The sequence below is a fragment of the Mytilus galloprovincialis genome, chromosome 4 (genome assembly GCF_965363235.1).
Source record: "Mytilus galloprovincialis chromosome 4, xbMytGall1.hap1.1, whole genome shotgun sequence".
In the NCBI taxonomy this organism is placed as follows: Eukaryota; Metazoa; Mollusca; class Bivalvia; order Mytilida; family Mytilidae; genus Mytilus; species Mytilus galloprovincialis.
This window is the reverse complement of record NC_134841.1, coordinates 92,541,680-92,566,935: the sequence shown is the minus strand read 5'-3', so window position 1 is coordinate 92,566,935 and position 25,256 is coordinate 92,541,680. Positions and strand designations below refer to the sequence as shown.

At 32.5% G+C, this 25,256-nt stretch overlaps 1 protein-coding gene across 2 annotated transcripts; it reads right to left on the bottom strand.

The window, feature by feature from the left end:
- Positions 1 to 249: 249 nt before the first annotated feature.
- LOC143073402 (puromycin-sensitive aminopeptidase-like) lies at positions 250 to 25,151 on the bottom strand. Of its 2 annotated transcripts, XM_076248924.1 has the most exons (22): positions 24,916 to 25,151; positions 22,201 to 22,276; positions 21,455 to 21,537; positions 20,917 to 21,042; positions 18,290 to 18,397; positions 17,808 to 18,008; positions 17,065 to 17,161; positions 15,739 to 15,887; positions 15,378 to 15,542; positions 14,864 to 14,924; positions 13,769 to 13,812; positions 12,446 to 12,601; positions 11,507 to 11,588; positions 10,182 to 10,318; positions 8,480 to 8,614; positions 7,642 to 7,861; positions 6,707 to 6,846; positions 4,794 to 4,850; positions 3,888 to 3,995; positions 3,510 to 3,662; positions 2,650 to 2,697; positions 250 to 2,100 (listed from the first exon to the last, which is right to left on the bottom strand). In XM_076248924.1, the coding sequence occupies exons 1-22, from the start codon at positions 25,036 to 25,038 to the stop codon at positions 1,963 to 1,965; spliced, it is 2,607 nt and encodes an 868-aa protein (XP_076105039.1). In that variant the 5' UTR covers positions 25,039 to 25,151; the 3' UTR covers positions 250 to 1,962. The 2 variants fall into 2 exon arrangements, with proteins under 2 accessions (XP_076105039.1, XP_076105038.1); XM_076248923.1 differs by lacking the exon at positions 13,769 to 13,812 and having other exon boundaries at positions 14,820 to 14,924.
- Positions 25,152 to 25,256: the final 105 nt, after the last annotated feature.

Here is a 25,256-nt window from a genome sequence, read left to right as displayed (position 1 = left end):
TAGCTTAGTGTGTTGCAGGTTGGGCAGTACAAAAAACTGCTATCATATTACAAACCTTGCATTTAATAAAGAACTGATGTTCTTAAATCCTCAATCAAAGTTGACCTTGCATTAATTTGGTAATTCTTTCTGGCTCCTAAGTGTTCCTGATGTCAGTTGCTAGTTGACTCATTGGCAATCATACCATATATCCTTTTTTATACATGAGTTGATAGAGAGTAAAGAAAATATATAATATAACAATACACAGAGGTTCAGACATAATTTATTGGTCCCAGTTATTAATATACACTTTAATAATCAAACTAATTTGTGAATGCTGACAGAATACTTCTAATGCTGAAATCAGTTACTGTACAGTAGGTTATTTTTGGTAGTATACCTGTTTATTATTAAAATATTCCTGCACATGTGCTATAGTTTGGCAGAACTTATTTTGGTGATTTTGGTTTATTCACTAAAATAAGCAAAATGTATGCTACAAGGAACTCTCCTTTCATCAAACTTTAATAATATTCTGCTTTGCCAATTCAACAAAGAAAACTTTGATTGATACCAGTATCTCTGTATGGAACTGATTTAAATTAATGTAAATTATTTGTTACTAAAACAACTTAATTATGACTTCTTCCTGAAAGAAAAAATGTCATATCATGCTGTATCTAAATGATGTTATTAAAGTGAGAAGTCTTTCATATAATGTTAACATTAAATGTTTGAAACAACAAAGTATATATATATATACAACTTAACAAAAGACAACAGAGCAATCCAAGACTTTGAAGGTGGTACCTAACACTACAGGGAGATAACTCTGTAAAATCAGCTAAACGTTTTAATTACGTTGTGTTGTGAAGGGAATATCAAGCTTCTCAATGATCAAAATAAGTGTTTGTCAAACTGTTATATAACCAGTGTATTTTTTCTGATAAAACGGTTGGTTCAAATTTGTTGAATTTTTTATATTTTTGTAAAAGGGTCAAAGTAAATACAATTTAATTTTAGTCAAAGTGTTGGGTACCACCTTAAGCTTAACAAGACATCTAATAAATATTATAACTGAACATACTGGTCTACAAGTGTATGAATAACAAAATATATCTTCTTAATATTACAAAATGTTGTGTGATCAATAAAGTTATGACAATTTGTAATTCAAAGAATGTGAACAAATATGCAGAAAAAAGTTCTGTGAAAATGAGTTTGTTTATTTCACTTTTTGTGAATTTTAAAGCAGTATCTAAAATCATGCAATGTTTTGTTCATTATATATATAATTAGTGGTAAATAAAAAAGTAAAATTCTAATGTTTTCATGACCTTTTTATAGTTATTTTTTATCTGTCATCACAATTTCTTCTAGTTATAAAGCCAAAATAATGAATGAAAACTAAATCAACTACACTTAGTTATGTTTCAGATTAAAATCAAATAGATCTATCACTTAAGTTTTTTATATCAGTCAGATAAATAAGACTTTTTTCAACATTTCAAAGTTTTTCAAAGAGTCAACAGAGTACGATGTAGTTATTATGCAATCCTAATTGTGGTTTTATGAGAACAGCACTTTCATTAATTATGCACCACATATATGCCATTATAAATATATCATAAATTTAACACACTAAAGTCACAATAACTGGTTATAATTTAAAGGAACTGGTTATAGTTCCAAGATATGCGCCTAACTATCAGCAGACAACCCTTGACTGCTGCATGTTTTTTTGCATGGGATCAGTTCTGTTAAGCTTGATAAGAAGTTTCCAAGAAAGCAATTATTATTTCTGCAACTTAACTTAAGTCACTTTTGATGGTAAAAGTATCAGGTCTTTTACCAACCTAAAAAGAACTGATAGCATGTAAAATAGTGTCAGGTAACAGATGAACAGCTTTTGTCATTATTATATTAGAGACAAGGTTTTAACTTTTCCGAGTCAGATTTTACTTTTGATGTCTATTTGATTTAATTGTTTCGGCTTTTTAAAAAAGCTGACACAGCATCTTTGTCTCTCTTCATCCATTCTATGTTCAGACCAATGTTTTCTAACGACTGTTTTACTGTTCGTTCTGCTGCTGGTGCTGGGTGGTCAGTGAAAAATTGCTGAAAAAAATGTATGATATAAATGTCAAGTGAATGACATGATGAAGGGGTTTAACAACCTTAACTGTAGTCTTTCTATAAATCATATATGGGTCCTGATTGTGTCAAGGAAATTGTTTAAAAGTTTCATTAGGGCTGTTGGGAAATCTAGTGTCAATATATTACATCCCTTGAAAATATGCAGCAAATTTAACTTTTCTTAAATTTAGGTTTCACACCTTCTTATGCAGATAGATCAATAAATAAAATAAATCAAACACCATGCATTTGTATTTCTTTAATTCTTACCCAATTTATCCTTTTCCCTACCTTTTGAATATTTTTTTATTTAATCAAAGTGGGTTTGTTTGATCTCAGTTTTTCATTGGTCAAAATTTGATTATTGTCACCAGCATTGCTTTACTTTTGATTTTGTTTTCTATTATGCTCATTATGGTTTTGCAACTGGACACAATAGGCATCTTTTCAACATATAAATAATGACAACAAATAAATTAAAGTTTACAGTTGTATAAGCATAAGGGTATAATGTGTCTACATAATACATACCTCTATCTCTTTTGCCTTTTCTTCAGTCACAAAGTTTTCTGTGGTTACCTGTAGAACAATATATAAAAATCTATAAAACACATAAAACAGAGGTGATCAGAATACACAATGGAGGAAATATATTCTCACACTATAGTATATGTAAACAGCTTGAGAAATAAACAAGACCAATACAGTGTCTGAACCTGTGTCGCTACATGTTATTGATTAAGATTGTATATATTCTGAAGCATAACTGATCATTCCCTTTCATTGAAGGAAGACAACTTTGAAAAGAATTTTCAATGCACAATGAGTGAGTAATTTCAAACTACTTAGTATCTGCAAACAGGAACTGGCTGCACAGTGGATGTAAGAATTTCTTATTGGCTACAACTCAACATGATAAAGCTGCAGACCAAATATCAAACCATTCTCATTTACAAAAGTCCAGAAAACTTTGAAGAAAATTTCTCTGTACAATGAATAGTGTAAAATTTTGAACTATCAGCAAACAGGAAGAGGCTACACTGAGAATGTAAACATTGCTTACTTGATACAACTCAACATTATAGCTGCAGACCCAATACTAAATCATTCCTTTTCATAGTAGCAAAGACAACTTTGACATAAGACCACTACCAAAGGTCTTACAGACATACAGACATACAGACAAAGTGAAACCTGCTTTTAGAGAAGCAGATAAAAATAGAAAAGATACACAATCATTTGTTCTTGAATTCGTGTTATTCAGAAAATATAAAGTTTTCAGGTCCAAGAATTGTTGATGGCATATTTTAATTATCAAAGTACAGAAAAACTAATTATAATTATCATTTCATATAGCCTGAATTATATCAAGCATCTGATTGTGTATTTACCTTCACAAGTCTTGATAATAAGAAACCTCCTTCATATCTATCATGTAACTTTGTCCAGTTATCCTTTAAGAACTGCCAAGCCATTTCTCTCCCTTTAACAGAACCTGTCACACCACCAATCACAAACACTGTATCCTGAGATCGCACTTTATCCTGAAATATTATAAATATATTCTTTAATATATTTCATCTCTTCTCATGATTTGCTACTCCGTATCCTTGTTTTGTCTTAAAATGAATCATTAATTACAGAAAGCTGATGCTTATGAGTTGGAGAAAGAGAAAGGGGATTTCAGTGTCCTAAGCACACCTAAAAATTTGAGGAAAAAAAATATAACCTTAATTTTGGATAACTTTTACAAATGATTTTTAACTTACAGACATGGCAAAGTCGAGAACTCTTTTGATTAAAGCTTCATCTTTTACTGCACCAATTGCTCTGCTGATACGATTCTTCTCTTCCTGACTATCTGCTTTATCATATAACTGTAAAATATATAACTAGAGGTTTACAGACTTTTCCCGAGTTTGTTAGGAATTTAAACATCCTGCCATTGTGTTATTGTGCTAAGGTCATTTTTTGTGTCTTTCCTTTTTCGCTTATGTGCTTGGTCTATAGAGTGTCTAGATGCCATTCTATTTTTAACTGTACCTCAATTTTTGATATTTTTACCTATTATGTCTGGGTTTTTTTTTGCTCACACATTGTTGACAATAAAATGGAATTTAATGGACTATCATATAAGAGAGGGATTTAAGTTCATTTAACTAGATATAAAGCCAGGTTTAATCAAATTGAAAAAGGAAATGGGGAATGTGTCAAAGCGACAACAACCCGACCATAGAGCAGACAACAGCCGAAGGCCACCAATGGGTCTTCAATGTAGCGAGAAACTCCCGCATCCGCAGGCGTCCTTCAGCTGGCCCCTTAAAAAGTATTTATACTAGTACAGTGATAATGGACGTCATACTAAACTTTATCTAAAAGTCTATCTGAAATGTCTGTGGGATAATGAAGAATGGAGACAAGCCATGAGTTATAGCCAAGATTGTTCCAGAATCACAACCAATGGCACTTCCATTAATATTTGATCTAGGGTGCTTGTTAGAATGATAGCTTGCCTCATATCTAAAACAGTTTGAATTTATGCCTTGCAGGGTAATATAAAACTGACCCTCCTTCATACTGGTACATTTATTTTTGAAACAGCCTGAACATTAATTCGATAAATGGCTTGAGGGGAAAATAGGTTTAAAATGATTTATAAAAAAAGTTATTCTTACCTCCAACATTTTATTAAACATATCTTCATCACCATTAGACATCACTGTTACGTATACCTGGATAAAAAAAAATACATTTACATGCATACTAAGTGAAGACAAGAATTGTAAATACATACTGTTTGTGTTGATATTTTCTATACCTGTTTCAAAATCATACATATTGTTTTTGTAGTGTTTCCACTAATGATGTTCATAAACAAGAGGCTCTCAAGAGCCTGAATCGCTCACCTGAATTTTTTTGGTTTAATCTCTCATCAATGATTATTTTGTCTTTTCAATTTATTTAAATGTTCTTTGAATCGTCCTATTTTCTTCAAAAGCAAAAAAAAATCATTTTCTCCTATGTTCTATTTTAGCCATAGGAGCTATGTTTCTTGACATACAAGGAAATGAAATATAAAATTTATACTAGATACTCTGAAACTCTGAAACTCATTTAGCCTAAGTTTGGCTGAAATTGATACAGCAGTTTCATAAGAGAAGATTTTTTAAAGTAAGTCAACATGATGAACAAATTGTGAAAAAAGTCTTTAAAGGGCAATAACTCCTAAAGAGGTCAATTGACAATTTTGGTCAAATTGACTTATTTGTAGATCTTACTTTGCTGATCATATTTGCTGTTTACAGTTTATCTTTATCTATAATAATATTCAAGATAATGACCAAAAACTGCAAAATTTCCTTAAAATTACCAATTAAGTGGCAGCAACCCAACAATTGGATGTTTGATTCATCTGAAAATTTCAGGGCTGATAGATATTGACCTAATGAACATTTTTACTCCATGTCAGATTTGCTCTTAATGCTTTCGTTTTTGAGATATAAGCCAAAAACTGCATTTGACCCCTATGTTCTATTTTAAGTAACGGCGGCCATGTTTTTTGACGGATCAAAAATCAAAGCACACACTTTGTGCAGGATAATCTAAGGAACAACCATGCTAAGTTTTAACCAAATCCATTCAGTAGTTTCAGAGGAGAAGATTTTTTAAAGTTAGCAAATATGATGAACAAATTGTGAAAAATTGTCATTAAAGGACAATAACCCCTTAAGGGGTCAATTGACAATTTTGGTCATATTAACTTATTTGTAGATCTTACTTTGCTGATCTTTTTTGCTGTTTACAGTTTATCTTTATCTATAATAATATTCAAGATAATGACCAAAAACTGCAAAATTTCCTTAAAATTACCAATTAAGTGGCAGCAACCTAACAATGGTTTGTTTGATTCATCTGAAAATTTCAGGGCTGATAGATCTTGACCTAATGAACATTTTTACCCCATGTCAGATTTGCTCTAAATGCTTTCGTTTTTGAGATATAAGCCAAAAACTGCATTTGACCCCTATGTTCTATTTTAAGTAACGGCGGCCATGTTTTTTGACGGATCAAAAATCGAAGCGCACATTTTGTGCAGGATAATCTAAGGAACAATCATGTTAAGTTTCATTCAAATCCATTCAGTAGTTTCAGAAGAGAAGATGTTTGAAAAATTGTTAACGACGACAGACGACGACGACGACGACGGACGCCAAGTGATGAGAAAAGCTCACATGGCCTTTTAGGCCAGGTGAGCTAAAAAGCAAACATCCTTGCAACAAATCTATGACACTGCCATGCTTGTTTAACCAGAATCAATTGTCACATACTGTGTTGAGACTTAAACAAATTGGAATATCAAACTAGTGGTAAATTAAAACAATTATAAAGTTGACAAGTCAAAAACTAGTTTAGAAATTAGTGGCGCAGTGTAGCTAATTCTTCGGTTTTTTATTTGTATTTTCATCTTTGTTTGTTTGGTGTTTTTTAACAATGATCTCCAACTTCTAATTTTTACTGCCCAATGATACTTTTTTTTCTAGAATAAAACAGTATATGCTAATAAAAATATATTTCCACTTAAACATACAGGGTCCATTAAATCAGCTGACAGAGGTTTTCCATTGTAAAAATCTAGAAACTTCTTCTTTGCCTCCATAACAACAGACTGTTCTTGGTTACGACCTAGTTTGGCCAATACCAGATCTCTTAACATGGCAGTTAATGGTCCTATAAAATAAAAACATGTTGCCAGAACTACATCTAATGGGACTAGAAACAGTCTTATAAAGTACAATAAATAAATATGAAAAAATATCTCGTTTGACACTTACTAAATTATGATTTTTTTTTAAATAATCTCTCTTTTTTTTTAAATTCCAAATTAAGCATCAGATGATTTAAAATTTTTTCATGAAATATGTGCCATATTTACTTTTCAGGACTTAATTTAATTTAATTAATGAAATCTGAAAATTGTGATTTAAATCTAAGCTCTTCGTAACTTTTATAGTTCTGAAATTTATTAATTTTTGTGCTTTTTTCACATTTCTTGAATGGTGTGAGGAAAATATTTCTTCTCACTAGTGAAAATTTTGTTTGTTTGCAAATGATTGTTCAAAATTAATTATGACCTCAAATTCTCTTACTTTCCTCTGAAATTCCTATTGTGATGTCATGATAAAAGGCAACCATGTGTGATGACGTCACATAGGAAGAACACAACTTTCTGTACATCTTTGAAAAAGGAAGGATTGAAATCATTAGAGAAACAGATTCCACCACTAATATTACAATATTTCACCACTCTCAACAGTTAAATTTCAATTATTTAAAAAGCTAGTCAAGCCTTGCGCTTTACATATTAAAATTTAACTGTCTCCTTTGGAGAATTTATCGTAACACACTTGTTGCAGTAATAAAATCAATATATATCAACAATCAGCATATATGTCTTGCTCTCACGACAGTAATCTTGCAGCCTCCATTTAAAGTAGATTTGCATCAGCTTAAACATGACTGTACCTTCATTTTCTTTAGCTTCCCAGCCCAGACTCTGGAAGACTTTGCTGTAGAGGTTACGATTATAAGCTTTCATTTCATCGGTGGCATCAGTACTTTGTATTAATAAACCTTGTGTACCAAGACTAAGAGAAAGATCACTCCATACGGTATAGTCAGTCTCGTTTATATAGGCTTCGGCTACCTTCAGTACATCAACAGCTGACACTAATCCTGCTCTGGCCTACAATATAAACAGTACTTAGATCTAATACTGGGACTTATATAGAGATAAAACAATACAATGTAATCTTTTTCAATTAAAAAGGCCAGGCTTCTAACATGCACCAACTATCTTGGCCTTCAAAATAAACAGTTGTAGGACGCTTAAAACAAAGATCCCATCATACAGAAATAAAAATTGACAATTTGAAATGAAGTTGTCTCCCTTGTACTACTTTACCCTTCAGAAAAGTGTGCAAGTATTGCAACAAGGCGATGGTGAGGAATCAAATACGTTTGCAAACTTCTACATTGCCTATATTAATCAGTTTATTCAAGTTAGCATCTCAGTCGGGTGCTGTTCAGTTTCTTGACAAATATAATATAAAAATCTCATGATAAAAGTAAAAGAAAAAGAACAAGTTGAACTGGGGCGACAACTTTAATGGTAACATAAACCAAAACTGTAACTATTACGGGACAGATGGAAGACAGATGGATGAAAAAACTAGAAAACTAAATACCCGTTACTATTGTAGACAGGGCATCAAAATGGTGCTTGTTTATCCTTACTATTATCTTATAACATCATAACAATAAAACATATTCCTTAAGTGTGGCATTACCAAATTATACTTACCAAAGCAAAGAGATCACTCTGTATACCTAATCTATCACAAGGTGCTATACTGCAGTCTTTGATACCTGTTATAAGTGACTGTAACATTTCAGATGAATACTGTACTCTATATACTCCCACTGTGCCACAGTTTACCTGTTAATAAATAGAGAAACTTTAATCTTCTGTCTACATGAGCCTTAAGATTAGCTATAAAACAATTACCAAATATGCCAAATTTAATAACAGTAGCAGAAGTTTTTTTTAAATTTTTTTGTTTTTTTTTTCTTGAAACAAACTTGCACTAGTCAGATAACTAATAAGCCAAAATATTTTGGCCTTTAACACCACTGAACAGAAATATCCTGCCAGAATAGGCACCAATATAGCTAGGTAACGTATTGTGTTATGGAATATAAATGGTTGGCTTAAAACCCACAACAACGAGTGCTTTCCAATAACACCAATGCTGTATGTGAATGGCAAAAAATTCTTGCATATTCAGAACATGCTAAGCCTTTTTCTTCAACATGTTTACTTGCAATCAATAATTTTTAACTGGTTCTTTGTCAGGTATTCAGAAACCAGTCTTACTCATCTAACTTTACAGGACAGTTCATCACCTTGAAAGATTCAGCTCCAAGTTTAATAGACAGCTTGGCACTGTAGGAGACATATTTAGTAGACATGTTTGATAGACAGTTTGACAAGGCAGGAGACATTTCGGGACCAAGACAAAACAGTACCTCATTTTGCTACCTTATTCTGTTCCTTATAATAAATACCATACTGGTAATTTTTTTCAAAACATTTTTTTTTTTTATTTACCATAAAATTCACAAAATCATATTTGATCATAAGTAGAAAAAATCGCAATACTTGCAATATGATGACCTGTAGCTGTTAATTTCTGTGTCATTTGGTCTCTTGCAGAGAGTTGTCTCATTGGCAATCAGATCTTATGATGGCTGATCTTCTTCTTTTTATTGTTGATTGCAATTGAATATAAAGCTTTTTCAATTTGAAAAAAACAGGATACAAACCCAATGAGTGTACATTGGCCTATCAGATGGTGCCTCATGTTTATAGTCTGATGAGACTGGCATTGATGAAAACTAGAACCTAATTCCTGTGATATGACTAGTTTGGCAGTTGTACTTGACTCATATTTTTGAAAAGTATTTCAAAAGAAATAAATCAAATTCTGTTATATTGTTTAAATTCGTTTTGCTCCTTTAATCAACTAAAAATGTAAAAAGGTTATTTTTTATAGAAATTTTTTGGACAAGTAACAATTTTTATTCGGACAAGTAAATTTTGATATGTACTTGTCCTCTAGGACAAGTTGGAAAAAAAGTTATTGCAGATGCCTGGTTTGGCAGGAAAAGCAAAGTCATTGGTTTGACTAAGCCAGGGATAAACCAATAACCTCCCAGACTCTAGGAGAGAAACAACTAGATAGGCTTTCTGATAGGTCCAAATTATTTTAAAAAATGGAGCTGATTACTGTTAATTAGCAAGCCTGACATACATGTGTTTTGGAAAATTTAAAAAGCTGAATAAATATAAATCTGACTACTGCAAGAAGGCATTTAATTATGCTTCCTTTGACCTGTACATTTTAATTAGTGTGAATAACATTTTTTATTTCAACTACAAACAAATAATATCTAACACTTTATGTATTCATCTGAGGTGACCAGAATAGTAATAACTTATTTACCTTAACCCATTCACCAGGTTTAACATTTTCCAGAGTGACTTCAGCTGTTGTACTATCTAACAGTATCTTTTTCACTGGTTTATCAGGACTTGATGCTGTACAGAATGACAAGGGTACCATCCACTTGAACTGCTCCCCTGTTAATAATTGAAAAGTATTCCATTAGTGTGGTTTTATCATTTTAATCATGGTTCAATATCAAATTGTAGTGAATAGACTACTTTCAAGTGATGTCCTTCACAGGAAAATTATTGTCAATCATGCAGGCCTTAATGATGTTATTTACCATATAGAGGGGGTCGCCGGAATCCCTGCACTATAAACATTCATCAAGGGTCTAAGTGATCCCCATTGTGCAGGATAATATAGAAATAATATTTAGGTAGGTACTTAATCACAATCCCCAATGATAGCAGTGCTGATTGTCAATTAAAAGAATTTAGTTTGCCAAATAAATTTATGCAACATAGCATCATATTTTCCAAACTACTAGCTCAACATGGTCATGGTTACCACTAATGATGTTCACTAAAACCAAAGTTTTTGAAGGAAATGCATGAAACCCAAAAGTTTCCCTATTACATATAACTTTTTAAGATTAAATAAGCTAAATAAAACTTTATCTACATTGCTTCATTGTGCACTTAAACATAAAGAGAAATAGCAAACATGCAAACAATTACATCTACACAAACTTCTGCTTGAAAAATCTCTGTTACTTCTTCAGAAACAACTACATCTTTAAAGGAGCTACTTCTTCAGAAACAACTACATCTTTAAAGGAGCTAGAAGAGGGGAAAGTATAAAAAAGAGTTAAAAAACAAGAATGTGTCCATAGTACACGTATGCCTCACTCGCACTATCATTTTACATGTTCACTGGACCGTGAAATTGGGGTCAATACTTTAATTTGGCATTAAAATTAGAAAGATCATATCATAGTTAACATGTGTACCAAGTTTCAACTTGATTGGACTTCAACTTCATCAAAAACTACCTTGACCAAAAACTTTAACCTGAACTTCACACTATTTTCTTCTTTGTTCAGTGGACCATGAAATTGGGGTCAATACTTTAATTTAACATTAAAATTAGAAAGATCATATCATAGGGAACATGTGTACTAAGTTTCAAATTGATTGGACTTCAACTTCATCAAAAACTACCTCGACCAAAAACTTTAACCTGAAGCGGGACGAACGAATGGACAAACGTACGAACGGATGAACGGAGGCACAGACCAGAAAACATAATGCCCCTCTACTATCGTAGGTGGGACATAAAAAAGAAAAGAAACAGCATAAAAAAATATACAATCTAGTTACCTTCTTGCTTTTTACCATCTGCACAGAATTTTTCTTGTGACAATGAAAGAACTCTGTTCTTTCCATCTTGTTTTTCTGTTACCTGAAATAAAATGGTGAAATTAAACTTCAAAATATATATTCATTTATAAATCTCCATAAAAAAAAAATAAGAATCTATTGCATTTTGATTAATGCTTTTATAAGTGTTTACCAAGACACTGCAATTGGTTAAAATCTTCTATAAAACACTATGTACAAATCTAACTAAAAACACAAAGTCATTTTCAATGAACAATGAAATTACACATAGTCCCTTAGATTCTGAAACTAAGTTAAAGACGGTTTTCACAAACTTTTAAATTATAGAGTTTATAAAAAACATGCATAATAATATAAGCAGAAATAGCAAACTTAAGGTGCTTGTATGGGAAACCAAAAACTAAGTAATATAAAACTTTAAACAGCAGGAACTTCACAACTTCATATTCTGTATAAAATCTGTTGAACTACTTTAAAGTCAGAAATTATTGTGATGTTTTTATTATTGCGAAAAATGCGACAGGGTGATAATAGCAATAATTAAAACTTGCATTTTGAAATTTTTTATATGAATCAAACAGGATTTTTCTAAATATCGCAAAAATTAAAATTGCATTTTAGTCTAAAATGACAAAATTGCAGTAATAAATGAATGCAATAATTACTGAATTTACAGTATTGTCAAACTCTGCCATTCTTATTCATAAAACTGGTGATAATCAAAGCGTCAATCACTTAACACTGGTGACCAGTCAGATGAAGACAAAAAGTTGACAGAAGTGTTCCCTATGTTTAACTAAAGCTATGCTGTCAATTAACACAACAAGGAAGGACTATCTGCGGAGTCCATGTTGTATAGATCCAGATGGACATTGTTCTACAGATAAATGGACTACTATTGAGTGTCTTAGTCTTTACCTTTATAACAGGATAACCCATTTGTTTTGTCCAAGAGGACATAACCTCAGCCACTGGTTTACCGCTAGCTTTACCTAGATATTCCCATAAATCTTCAGTAAAGGCATTACTGTATTTAAACTTGGTTAAATAATCATTCATACCAACTCTAAAATCCTATAAAAGAAAATAGAAGTGTAATGTAATATATTTGTCATTTCTTTTTCCACATTTCAACTGTAATAACTTGTATCTACATCCATTTTAATATTCAGTAGAGGAATGATTATACCAAGCATAACTTTTATGATTTTGTTAGTTCATCAATTTTCTAGGACAAAACTACATTATCAACTCTACTTTATAATAATTTTCATTTAATTTTTAATATTATTCTACATGCCAAGATCTAAGATCCTTTTTTGTATTAATATTCATGATGACTAGATTATAAGCCAATTATTTACTTTTAGATAAATCACACTTAAAAATAAGTTGGTCTATAGTAGACACCTGTTAATTGTTGAAGTTCATGTTGACCTTATGATGTTGTTTTCTTTTCTTTTATCATCTTATCAGGCTGATGTCTCATTTAACTATACCCCAAATTTCCTTCTATTCTTACTTATGATTATCAAAGTTGACAAGTAATGTGTAAACCTATTAATAAGAGACTCACAGCATCCCCGATACAATCATGGAGCATTCTAATGACTGAAGCACCTATGTGTAAACCTATTAATAGAGACTCACAGCATCCCCGATATAATCATGGAGCATTCTAATGACTGAAGCACCTATGTGTAAACTATTAATAGAGACTCACAGCATCCCCGATACAATCATGGAGCATTCTAATGACTGAAGCACCTATGTGTAAACCTATTAATAGAGACTCACAGCATCCCCGATATAATCATGGAGCATTCTAATGACTGAAGCACCTATGTGTAAACCTATTAATAGAGACTCACAGCATCCCCTATATAATTATGGAGCATTCTAATGACTGAAGCACCTATGTATAAACCTATTAATAGAGACTCACAGCATCCCCGATATAATCATGGAGCATTCTAATGACTGAAGCACCTATGTGTAAACCTATTAATAGAGACTCACAGCATCCCCTATATAATCATGGAGCATTCTAATGACTGAAGCACCTATGTGTAAACCTATTAATAGAGACTCACAGCATCCCCTATATAATCATGGAGCATTCTAATGACTGAAGCACCTATGTGTAAACCTATTAATAGAGACTCACAGCATCCCCGATATAATCATGGAGCATTCTAATGACTGAAGCACCTATGTGTAAACCTATTAATAGAGACTCACAGCATCCCCGATATAATCATGGAGCATTCTAATGACTGAAGCACCTATGTATAAACCTATTAATAGAGACTCACAGCATCCCCGATATAATCATGGAGCATTCTAATGACTGAAGCACCTATGTATAAACCTATTAATAGAGACTCACAGCATCCCCGATATAATCATGGAGCATTCTAATGACTGAAGCACCTATGTATAAACCTATTAATAGAGACTCACAGCATCCCCTATATAATTATGGAGCATTCTAATGACTGAAGCACCTATGTATAAACCTATTAATAGAGACTCACAGCATCCCCGATATAATCATGGAGCATTCTAATGACTGAAGCACCTATGTGTAAACTATTAATAGAGACTCACAGCATCCCCGATATAATCATGGAGCATTCTAATGACTGAAGCACCTATGTGTAAACCAGCACCTATGTGTAAACCTATTAATAGAGACTCACAGCATCCCCTATATAATTATGGAGCATTCTAATGACTGAAGCACCTATGTATAAACCTATTAATAGAGACTCACAGCATCCCCGATATAATCATGGAGCATTCTAATGACTGAAGCACCTATGTGTAAACCTATTAATAGAGACTCACAGCATCCCTGATATAATCATGGAGCATTCTAATGACTGAAGCACCTATGTGTAAACCTATTAATAGAGACTCACAGCATCCCTGATATAATCATGGAGCATTCTAATGACTGAAGCACCTATGTGTAAACTATTAATAGAGACTCACAGCATCCCCGATATAATCATGGAGCATTCTAATGACTGAAGCACCTATGTGTAAACCTATTAATAGAGACTCACAGCATCCCCGATATAATCATGGAGCATTCTAATGACTGAAGCACCTATGTGTAAACTATTAATAGAGACTCACAGCATCCCCTATATAATCATGGAGCATTCTAATGACTGAAGCACCTATGTGTAAACCTATTAATAGAGACTCACAGCATCCCCTATATAATCATGGAGCATTCTAATGACTGAAGCACCTATGTGTAAACCTATTAATAGAGACTCACAGCATCCCCTATATAATCATGGAGCATTCTAATGACTGAAGCACCTTTACTGTATGATATAGCATCAAATATTTCATCTACTTCAGATGGATGACCCACAGGTACCTGAAGAGAAAGATGGTTATTTTAATAATAAATCACAAAGCATCAAATATTTCTTCTTCTTACCAATATCCTACATACATGACGTATACTTTGGGAAAAAGTGAAAAACAGTACTTTTTACAATGAAAGCATTTTGCCGTAGAGGTATTACAAAGATAAAAATGTTTGTTATCCATTTATCAGAGAAAATATGGCTTACATTAGGTATTTGTTTATTTAAATATCATAAAATATCTTAAATCTGACACCTGATATACTTGTTCATGTTCTCTTCTGTGGTTTTGGGCCATGATTTGGGTTTTACCACACTTATTTCCAGTTAATGACCTTACATTTTGTAATTGAAATCTAAAGCAATTATTCTAAAAAGTAATGAAAACATAGTTGTTGGGCCAATTTATCTCGATACTTGAGTGTCTGTGGTACTATAGATACTTTTAAAAGTATACTGACCTCTATAGGATGGCTGTTATTGAGAGCATCTAATTCTAAAGCTCTTCCTAAATCATTCTTAACAAACTGTGTCCAGATATCAAACTCAGGAAAACAGAAATCCACACATAAATATTCTATCCAGGAAGCAAAACCTTCATTCAACCACAAGTGGGTCCACCATTCCTGTAAACAAAAATATTACATGTAAATAAAGAAGCAAATCCTTCATTTAACCACAAAAGGGTCCACCATTCCTGTAAACAAAAATATTACTAGTGAATAAAGAAGCAAATCCTTCATTTAACCACAAGTGGGGCCACCATTCCTGTAAACAAAAATATTACAATGTATAAAAGGCTTAATTTCAGTGACAACCTACCATAGTAACAAGATTACCAAACCATTGATGAGCCAATTCATGTCCTACAACTAGAGCAACCCATTGTTTGGTTTTGGCTGATGATTTCTTTGGATCCACTAACAATGCTGTTTCTCTGTAAGTTACTAAGCCCCAGTTTTCCATGGCACCTGAATATAGCAACGGAAAGTTTAGAAATGGGTTATAATTCATACTGAAAGCTTCTTTATCTTATAAGTATACTGATGTAAACTACTAAAAAGTAAAATCACAAAAATACTAGGATCCGCTGAAAATTCATTCAAATTTTTTGAAGTTATAAAAGTACTTATTTCTGGGGCAACAAAACTTTGCTTAAGTAAGTAGATTTTACAAACTTTTATTGAAATACTGTAAAAGAACTATTCCTCGTGGTTATCAATTTTCAAGGTTTTAGCCAAAATTAAATGTTCATATCTGGGTTCAGTTCTTAAATTCATGGATTTCAGTTTTCTAAAGAAAAGAGAATGAAATACAATGATATAATGAGCTGCAAAGGAGTAGGTCCGGTAAGGACCAATTCTGGCCTAAAATTTCAGGTTCATCTGACAAAAGATTTTGACCACTTTTTAAACACTTAAAGTGTCTATTTCATTTGAATCAATTAGTTTATGTGATAGATTATAACTGATTTAATCATTAAAAACGATCAGATTCAAGCTCAAATATGAAAAATCTACCAAATATGACGAAAATGTCACTTTTCAGATGATTTTTGTCAAATATGAAAGTGCCCCATTAATGTTCATCCTTAACCTTTATAAATGTTATGTCTTATCATAGAATACAACTTAAATTTCAATATTAAGGATGAACACGAATGCGGCCACTTTCGTTTTACATGAAAACTGTCTAAAATTTAACTAAAATGATAGAATTGTGAAGGTTTAAGTAATTTAGCATGACTTAATGGTGCTAGTACCAGATATATGTGCATTGTATTGTCAAAAACAGCCCATATTTATGTAGCAGAAGCATTCTACTGTCCAATAAATAACTAGAAGTTTACATTTTAACAATTTTGTAAAACTGTTATATTTTGTGGCCAAAAAGGGGTCTTACCGGACCTACACCTTTGACACTAATGGTTGGTTAAGATTTTAATAATAGACTGAAATATAATTTAGATTTACCATGTACTGGAAAACTGAATTGCAAAATCTTCAGTAGTATTAATGTGTTAATTCATACAATTTATCACAGAAAAAAACTATTCAAACTTTTTTTATAGTTAAGATTGAGGATCATATATGCAGTTATCATTTCTAAATTTGTTTAAGTTTGACTAAAGAAAGTAATTAATTATACCTGCTGCAAAGTCAGCGAGAGCTATCAAGTCCATCTTTGGGAGAGGATAAGGTATTTTGAAGTAATCTTTGTAAAATGGCAATGTCTTTACAGCTACCTAATAATAGAAGACAATATAATGACATTAAAGTATTAACACATGCACATATAAACATTGCAATAAGTGATTTACTGTTAACATCTTCATTTTAAAGCTTTACACATTACCTTGTTGAAAGCTTTATCTGCAGCATTACTTAACTTCAAAATATACATTTACTTGAGGCCGGCTGAAGTGTCTTATTTGAAAAGTTTTAATTTGTTATACGGTTGACAGGAACACATTAACACATATAAATAAGTCCTGTATTGCTGAACTGATGTTTTTGTTTCAAAATTCTTAACTTGACACCTTTGTTTTGTGTGCGACAGTTGAGAAATTTTCCAGAATGTTCCAATTTATATAAGCCAGAAATTCAGCTCCTTGAAATTTGAGTTCTGTATTTTATATTCTCTCCCAAAATTAGGTCATTGTATATCATCAGCTGGACATTTTATCATTTTTGGGGGGATATTTTGCATCAAAGAAAAGGTTAGAGTTAGTATATATGTAAATATATCTAGCCATCAGTGAAACTGGGTCTCATTGGAGAAGTGGAATAATCCTGACTGCCTGTCAGATTTAACTGTGACTTTTAATGTTGTTTTTTTTAAATATATTTTAAGTTGGAATTTTGAAAGGTGACATTGTTATTCCTCCTTACATCTAGTGCATATTTTCCCTCTTCTTTCTTGCCAACAGGTGTATACACCCTGACTAGCACACCATCAGCATCCTTCCCTTCTACGTAATCAAACTCTCCCACAACAAAAGCCAGTAGGTATGTAGACATGATGGGTGTCCTCTCGTAACTAACAACCTTCCATTTGTTGTCTCCTTCATAGACTTGTTCTGACTTTACAGGCTAAAATAAGTGAAATTTCAAAATTTAACCAAGATTCATATTTAAGTTGTGCCAATTTTTTACAACAAAACAATATTTTCTGTAGTTATTGACAAATATTTAATCATTAAATTCTGTTTTATAAATAGAGTTTCCATCTTTCCCAGTATGCTTTTCTAAAATAATCTTAATTCAATGTTGATTTTCTAGGTTTCAAAATATCATTAGATCAATTGTATCCCCTACAGCAGTTTAATCTCAACAGGGGAAATGGAAATAATTCTGTATATTAAACTACATACCATGTTTGACAAGGCAACTCTGTCTTTAGGAACAACCAAAGTCACATCAAATGTGGCCTTGACAGCAGGTTCATCCCAACATGGGAAAGCTCTCCTAGCATCAGTGGCCTACAACATGTAAAAATAAAATTAAGGCGAACAAAATATATTGAAATGGTATTGTTTAAAATAGCCTATGTACTATGATGCTATATAATTTATTGAATGAATTATTCTGCAAATTGCATTCTCATAATTGTCAATCAGCACTGCTGTCATTAGGAAATTGGGATTAAGTACCTACAGAACAAACATTACAGTAAAACCTGTATAAACCAGCCGGCTATGGGACTATGAAAAAGGGCGGGTTTGGACAGTGAGCCGGTTTATTCAGGTTTCTGTTTTGACTGGAAGTTAATGCCTTGTGACGTTCGACATTTTGCATGTAAAAGTTCTCTCTGATTGTAAATTATATCTGATAAATTAAAATACTTTCACTTCGTTTTTCATTGTTTGCATTTGCATCATAATGGTCGCATTGTTTGGATTGTAAGACGAGAGTTTCGATTTACTCCCATCATCAATAATTTGAAATGTTGGAATGGCCGATTAACAGAGCTCCAGATAAGCTGCGTAATTGCGTGATCACGCAATAAAAATAATAAAAAACCCAATGCAATTGCCCATTGCAGGGTTCAATAACCCAATTATTTCAAAGGAAAACCCAATTATATGCCCAAACCAAGAGTTCTCAACCCTTCAATTGGCTACTGTTTGCGTTATTTACCCTTATCTGTTTACAGTCGTCGCGTAAATCTATGTTTATAATATTTATAATTGGAAATTTCCTTTCGTTCTAAAAATAGATCCCTGCATCAAGTAGCTGAAATGAGTCCCTGTTGGAGTTTTCCGTTGCTCAATAGGTACACGTGTTTTTGAAAACATTTCGGTCTTCTCTGCGTTTATCCAATTAGCGTGTGTCATTTAGTCATATTTTTTTTGCATTGCTCGAGATTTATCATAACATACATTGAATTAAAACAAAAGTGAATGTCCGGTAAAAATATTAAACAGAAGCATGTTTTCTGCTTCTTTTGAAAAGCTGAGAGAAAGTTATGATAACAAGACTCAGCCAGTGTTTTAGGAAGCGTCCATCGAAAGCACAGGCGTGTGTGCGTACCTTCTAACGAGAACATTGATAATAAACACGGGGTTTCGTCAAAAACGAAATCAGTTGGAAAAAGTGAAAGGCCAAATCAATTATGACATGATAAAGCATGAGAAACCAAAAGTTCTAATAAAAGACAACTAAACCCAGATTTATATAAATTGAATAAACCAAAATCATTCAAGTATAATTAGAGTTTATGTAGTATTTTTTTTTCCATTTTACGGTTAATTAATGAATACACACACAGGCACTGGTCTCAGAATTTATTATATAAAGGTGTAAGACGAGTGCCTGTGAATACACATATCCTTTTTTGTGAGAAAATACAAAACTGGCAGAAGGTTTGGAACGGGACACAAATTAAACCTACAATTGCTCCTCAGTGAATAAATCTAATAAAACAGCTAGCAAATAACCCTAACCCTAACCCTAAACCAAATAAAACAGCTAAACAAAGAAAGAAACATATTTAAGATGGAAAAAAATCTGGGGTTGATATTGCCTAAATATTCAATATTGTGTTGATGAAAAAACCCAATACATTCAGGAGCTTGGTGGTGAAAAACCCAATTTGATATTAACATGAGGGGTGAATTGGAATTGATAATGCAATTAAAAAACTTTATCACCCAATTATATAAGAAAATGGTGGGTAAAAAACCCAATTTGTGAATTCTTATCTGGAGCTCTGGATTAAAAAGCCAGAATATTATCAAACGTAATTTTATCACTTTCGAAACGTTGTCGTACAGTGTACAATGTCCATTGATTGTTGTCATCCGGGTGTTTTTTATTATCAAGGTCATTTGTTTAGGGGTTCACAACAGGGAACCCAGGATTTCGAAATCACAATGTGAATTTCTTACTCCGCGATTGTAATTTGTTTATCCAAGTTAAAACGTAAGTTCAATCCGAGATATATTCGGTGTGTCTTTTCGTTTAATTGACACGTTTAAAATGTTTTAATAAATACTACAGCTCACTACTGTACGATTGTAGGTTCACAGTTTGACACCTGACTAATTGATTATCACGAAAAGCCATACTGTATAAACAAATATGTTTTGATTGCATATCGATCATTGAAATTAATTAGGTAAACCGGTTTTGACAGGTAATAATTAATGTAATTAAGAGTATTGGGACTTCATAATTAGACCGGAATTCAGAAAACACAGGGTTCGGTTTACAAAGGGTATTTTAACAAAGAATTTGAATGGAAAAATATGGGACTTTCATTTTCGGCCGGAATGGACAGGAAACTGGTTTATTCAGGGTCCGGTTTAATCAGGTTTGACTGTATTTCTAGTTTATCATGCCCCATGATGATCACTAAAATACTTGATGAACGTTAAACGTAAACAGGGATACAGTTGATTCCCTCAATCTAGTAGATGATGTCAAAAAGGTATGCATAATTGATGAAAAAAACTTGAAATTGATCTATTATATGCATCAAATATTTTTTTTAACTAACCTCAAACTGTGTAACAGCTGAAAACTGTTCCTCCCCATCAGGTGAAGTGTATTTACTTCTATAAAATCCTTTCATTTTGTCATTCAGAATTCCAGTAAAAGTCATACTCATTCTTCCCTTGCCTGGCTGAAATACAGTTGAAATATTTAAACATACAATTTTTTTTAAAAGCTTCACTCTTGTTTATCGATAACTTAAATCACAAGATATCTATGCTTGATGTAACATATAAAATCTATTAATTGTAATTTAAGGCATTTATTAATTGTGAATATTTAAATAGATCATTTCATTCAATGTCAACTTGATTTTTGTCTGTGATTATGGGATATCATTTTTTGTGGATTTTGAGGAAAACTTCAACAAGGAATTAAGATTTCAAATAAGTGCCAATTATCTTTTCATATGCATGCATGCAGTATTTGGTAAAACCCCAAAATCCAATTTCTCCAATATACAATTTTCCTCAAACCCCAAAAAATTGGTAACAACATTGACCAATGGAAATAAATGAATCCACAGTATAATAAAGGCTTACTTGTATTTCTGACGGAAAAGTGAAAGTGACCGTTTCATCTTCCTTGTTGTACGATACTGTGCCTTTAACTGTGTCACTTTTACCTAAAAATATGAAAATAAAATAAAAATTTGGAGAGAGAAATGTATAGAATGGCAATGACACAGCAATTCAAAAACAAAATTAACTAGGATGGGAGTGGTAAAGGTTGCATTCACTTTGCATTTTCAGTGTTCAACTTCCAGCTAGGATTTCAAAAGGGCAGGGTGCCAATCCTGAAAAAGGGCATTTAACGTGTGATAGGATAATATGAAAAGGGCATGTTTTAATAAAGATATTAATCAAACATTGTGTTTATTCGTTGAAATCACTGGTTATACAAGAACAACATCATTAGCCCATATAGAAATCTATCTTTCTACTACATGTATTTAGGCTGAAAAACTTGTCAAGCAACTTGTCACACAAGTTTTTAGATCATTGCTTGGCACAGTTGAGCTTTATATGCGGTATGTTTTGAAAGGTGACCTGCTTCATTTTGTTTCTATGGTCTGACACACTTCACCTTTCTACCTCTGATGTGTTTAATGGCAATAATGTAACTCATCCTTCTAACAATCAACTAAATAAAGGTACACGTAAAGAGGATAGCTTCAACTGTCATAATCATCAAATATTCTAATTATTTCTAATATACTTTAGCCATGTTAGCAGTCTGTCCAACTATTCCTTTTTTTTTTTGGTACTGTTTATAGAAATGTTCTTACCACTGGCAACATAGGACACCTCTTGTACTTCTATCTCAACAGAATTTATTGTTATTTCAGATAAAGGCTTTACCACCTGAAACAAGAAAAAAAATTCTTTTTCTTTTTCTCTCTATTTAGACTAAGCTAAAACTATGAAATTTTTAAGTAATATGTACTGGCTAATTGGAAAAAAAATGGAAAAGGTGTGATGCACATTGTAATGGTATTTCCCACTGATTACTTTTGCAATTGACAATAAAGTTGGAATCAAACATGGTAAATTACTTAAATCTAGAAAATATTTTGTCTTCTCACAGCCCTTTGGAAAGATACCAGTAACTATTGCAGTTAATGATTAAAAAATTATATTCCCAATATTCTCAGTCAGAATAAAACTTATCATCCAGATCACCAATTTGTAAAATAATCCTTGAAAAAAAACTAATAAGAGTTTAATATGTGAGCCTCTGAGGTATGTCGAATGAGATTTTTTATTTTTAGACTCAATTTTTTCAACTCCATCATTGAGACTATCTATTGGCCTTTAAGGACAACATCAAAAGTTCAATGTAGGATAAAAAACTTAATTCACATAGTTTTTTCACTACACCCCCCCCCCCCCTCCCACCCCTCTTAACTTAATTTGGGAAAACTTGATTTACCTATATGGATATAGGTAAAATCGATTTTGGATTAACAAAACTTGCAGAGCAATGTTAACCCCACCCCCAAACTATTTGATTCAAGTTTTTTATCCTACATTGATCTTTTGATGTCGTCCCTTACATGTAAATTGAAATAACTCCTAAAAACAAATTTAACAATATGACACAGGTGCGACCACGGGCAGGGAAAAAAATTAACGGTCGCCCAGTCGCCCAGAAATTGACCTGGGCGATCTTTTTACTCAGTTGTGGTAGACCAGGTGGCGAATTGAAAACAAGTTGAAATCCGCCATTTACAGTGACTCCAAGTACTGGCTACTTCACGGACAAAATTTAAATTCAAAAAGAAAAATCTTTTTAAAATGTATTGCATCAAAGTCGCGGTCACGATAAACAAGGATGTCAAATCAGTGTTTACCTGTGACTAAATATAGTTCACGTTAATTCAGGTCACTGATTGGTCGTCTATTTAAAGTCTGAATGTATTGTATGCTTCCAAGGATAACAAGAGAGGTGTTCCGATTGTCATTAACAATATGAAGCAATCACGGTTTTGGCTTCAAGAAAGCAAAGAAAGTCAGGGAAGATGACAATAGCATGTCATGAAGTAATATCAGTCAAATAAAAGAAAGTATGATATATATATAATGCTGTTAAGAATCTGGAAAACAGTACCTTTTGTAGTTACATTTTCAAAGCCCACGTGGTGTACAGAGAATGAAGGTCAAAAACGAAAGTAGAGTATTGTCGACCACAATAAATGACATTTATAGTTAGAAATGATTTATGTTCCTTACTAACTGAACAGTGTACAAAAAAAAAGAAAATCAGAGAAGATATCAAGTTCATGACAACTCTTTTGGAATACGTGAAATAGTCGAGAAAAAAGGGGGGTCATTTGTTTACAAATGAACGTAGTTTAATACGCAAAAAGAATCGACCGATATATTTAGTAAATTAGATTATTATTTATAGAAATAAAATGAAATATTTCATCTATCATCTCCATGTATTCCAGAACAGAGAATTCTTTAGTTGTCTTTAAAAGATATGTAAAAAAATCTTGTACACAAGGCATGAAGATTCCCATTTTGCAAATGATTTTTTTTTTTTAAATGAAATTTGATTGAAGTCAACAACAAAGATAAGGAAAAAAAACTTTTTCCCAGGCATCTAAATCACCTCCAGGTATGCTCAGAATGCAGGATTTTGAGTCTTAAAATTTCAAAATTTTCTTGGGAGGGAGGGGGCATGCCCCAAACCCTCCTAGGAAGTTCAGCCCGCTTTGCGGGCTTCACCAGTGATAGTAAAAATTATGTGGGCTACTGACTTTTTGTCTGGGCTAACAGATTTTCAAGTCTAGTAGCCCAGGTGGCTACTGGCCTTTTAAGTTATTTTTTATCCCTGCAGGGGTTTGTTACAATTTGCCTGTTTTACAATCCATAAAAATCACCAAAAAAGTTACAAGGAAGTTTGGTCATTTGCAATGTTGCTTCAAATTATTGTTTCAAAAATTTTCTAAAACATTCACACATTTTTTTATGGAGAGTAAAAGCAGCAAATAGACAAATTTCTAGTTCGATGTATGTCCGTCAAAAAGTTTGGTTCTAGTGAACATCACTTGTGTGTTGAGGGGCCTCGTCATTGTTCCCATGTTGAGCCAGTGGTTGGAAAACTATGATGCTATATTCATGATATTGCATGAATTATTTGGCAAATTGAATTCTAATAACTGACAATCAGCTCTTGTATCATAAGGGAATTGTGATTATGTACCTACAGAATAAGCATAATTGCTAGTTTATCCTGCACAATGATGATCATAAGACGCTTGATGAACGTTGATAGTGCAGGGATACTGACGATTCCCTCTATCGGGTAAATGACATAATAAAGGCGTGCATAATTGAGGCTTTTTTTCTGGTGACGGATGAACTTGAAAGTGGTCTATTGTCACAAACTCTGTGGTGGCACCTGTGTCATATTGTTAAAAAAAAATATTACTTATGCCAGGATAACTTATGTCCAAAAAGCTTACAAAATGTAATAAAGGGATATGGTGCTATACCTCAATATCAATATCTTCAGACCCTTCAAATGTAAATGCTTTCAAATTTGGCTTCAAACGAATATTGTAATTGACCGGTGACAGGGTCTGTGGCAACCTTTCAAATGGTTTTGCTTCTGGCATATCTGCTGTTGATTGGTGATTTAATCTTCTTGGAAATTCTGCTATAATACAACTTTTTAAAACAGCAGGCTTGCAATATTCAAATTTGCAGAAGTGTCAAGTGAGAAAGTGGCTGGACAATATGTTTTTGAATTGCAAATTTAGAGGATAATTGGAGATAAAATTTCGAGTTAATTGATGGCTTTAAATGTGTTAGCCTCCTTATTAATCGTAATGAC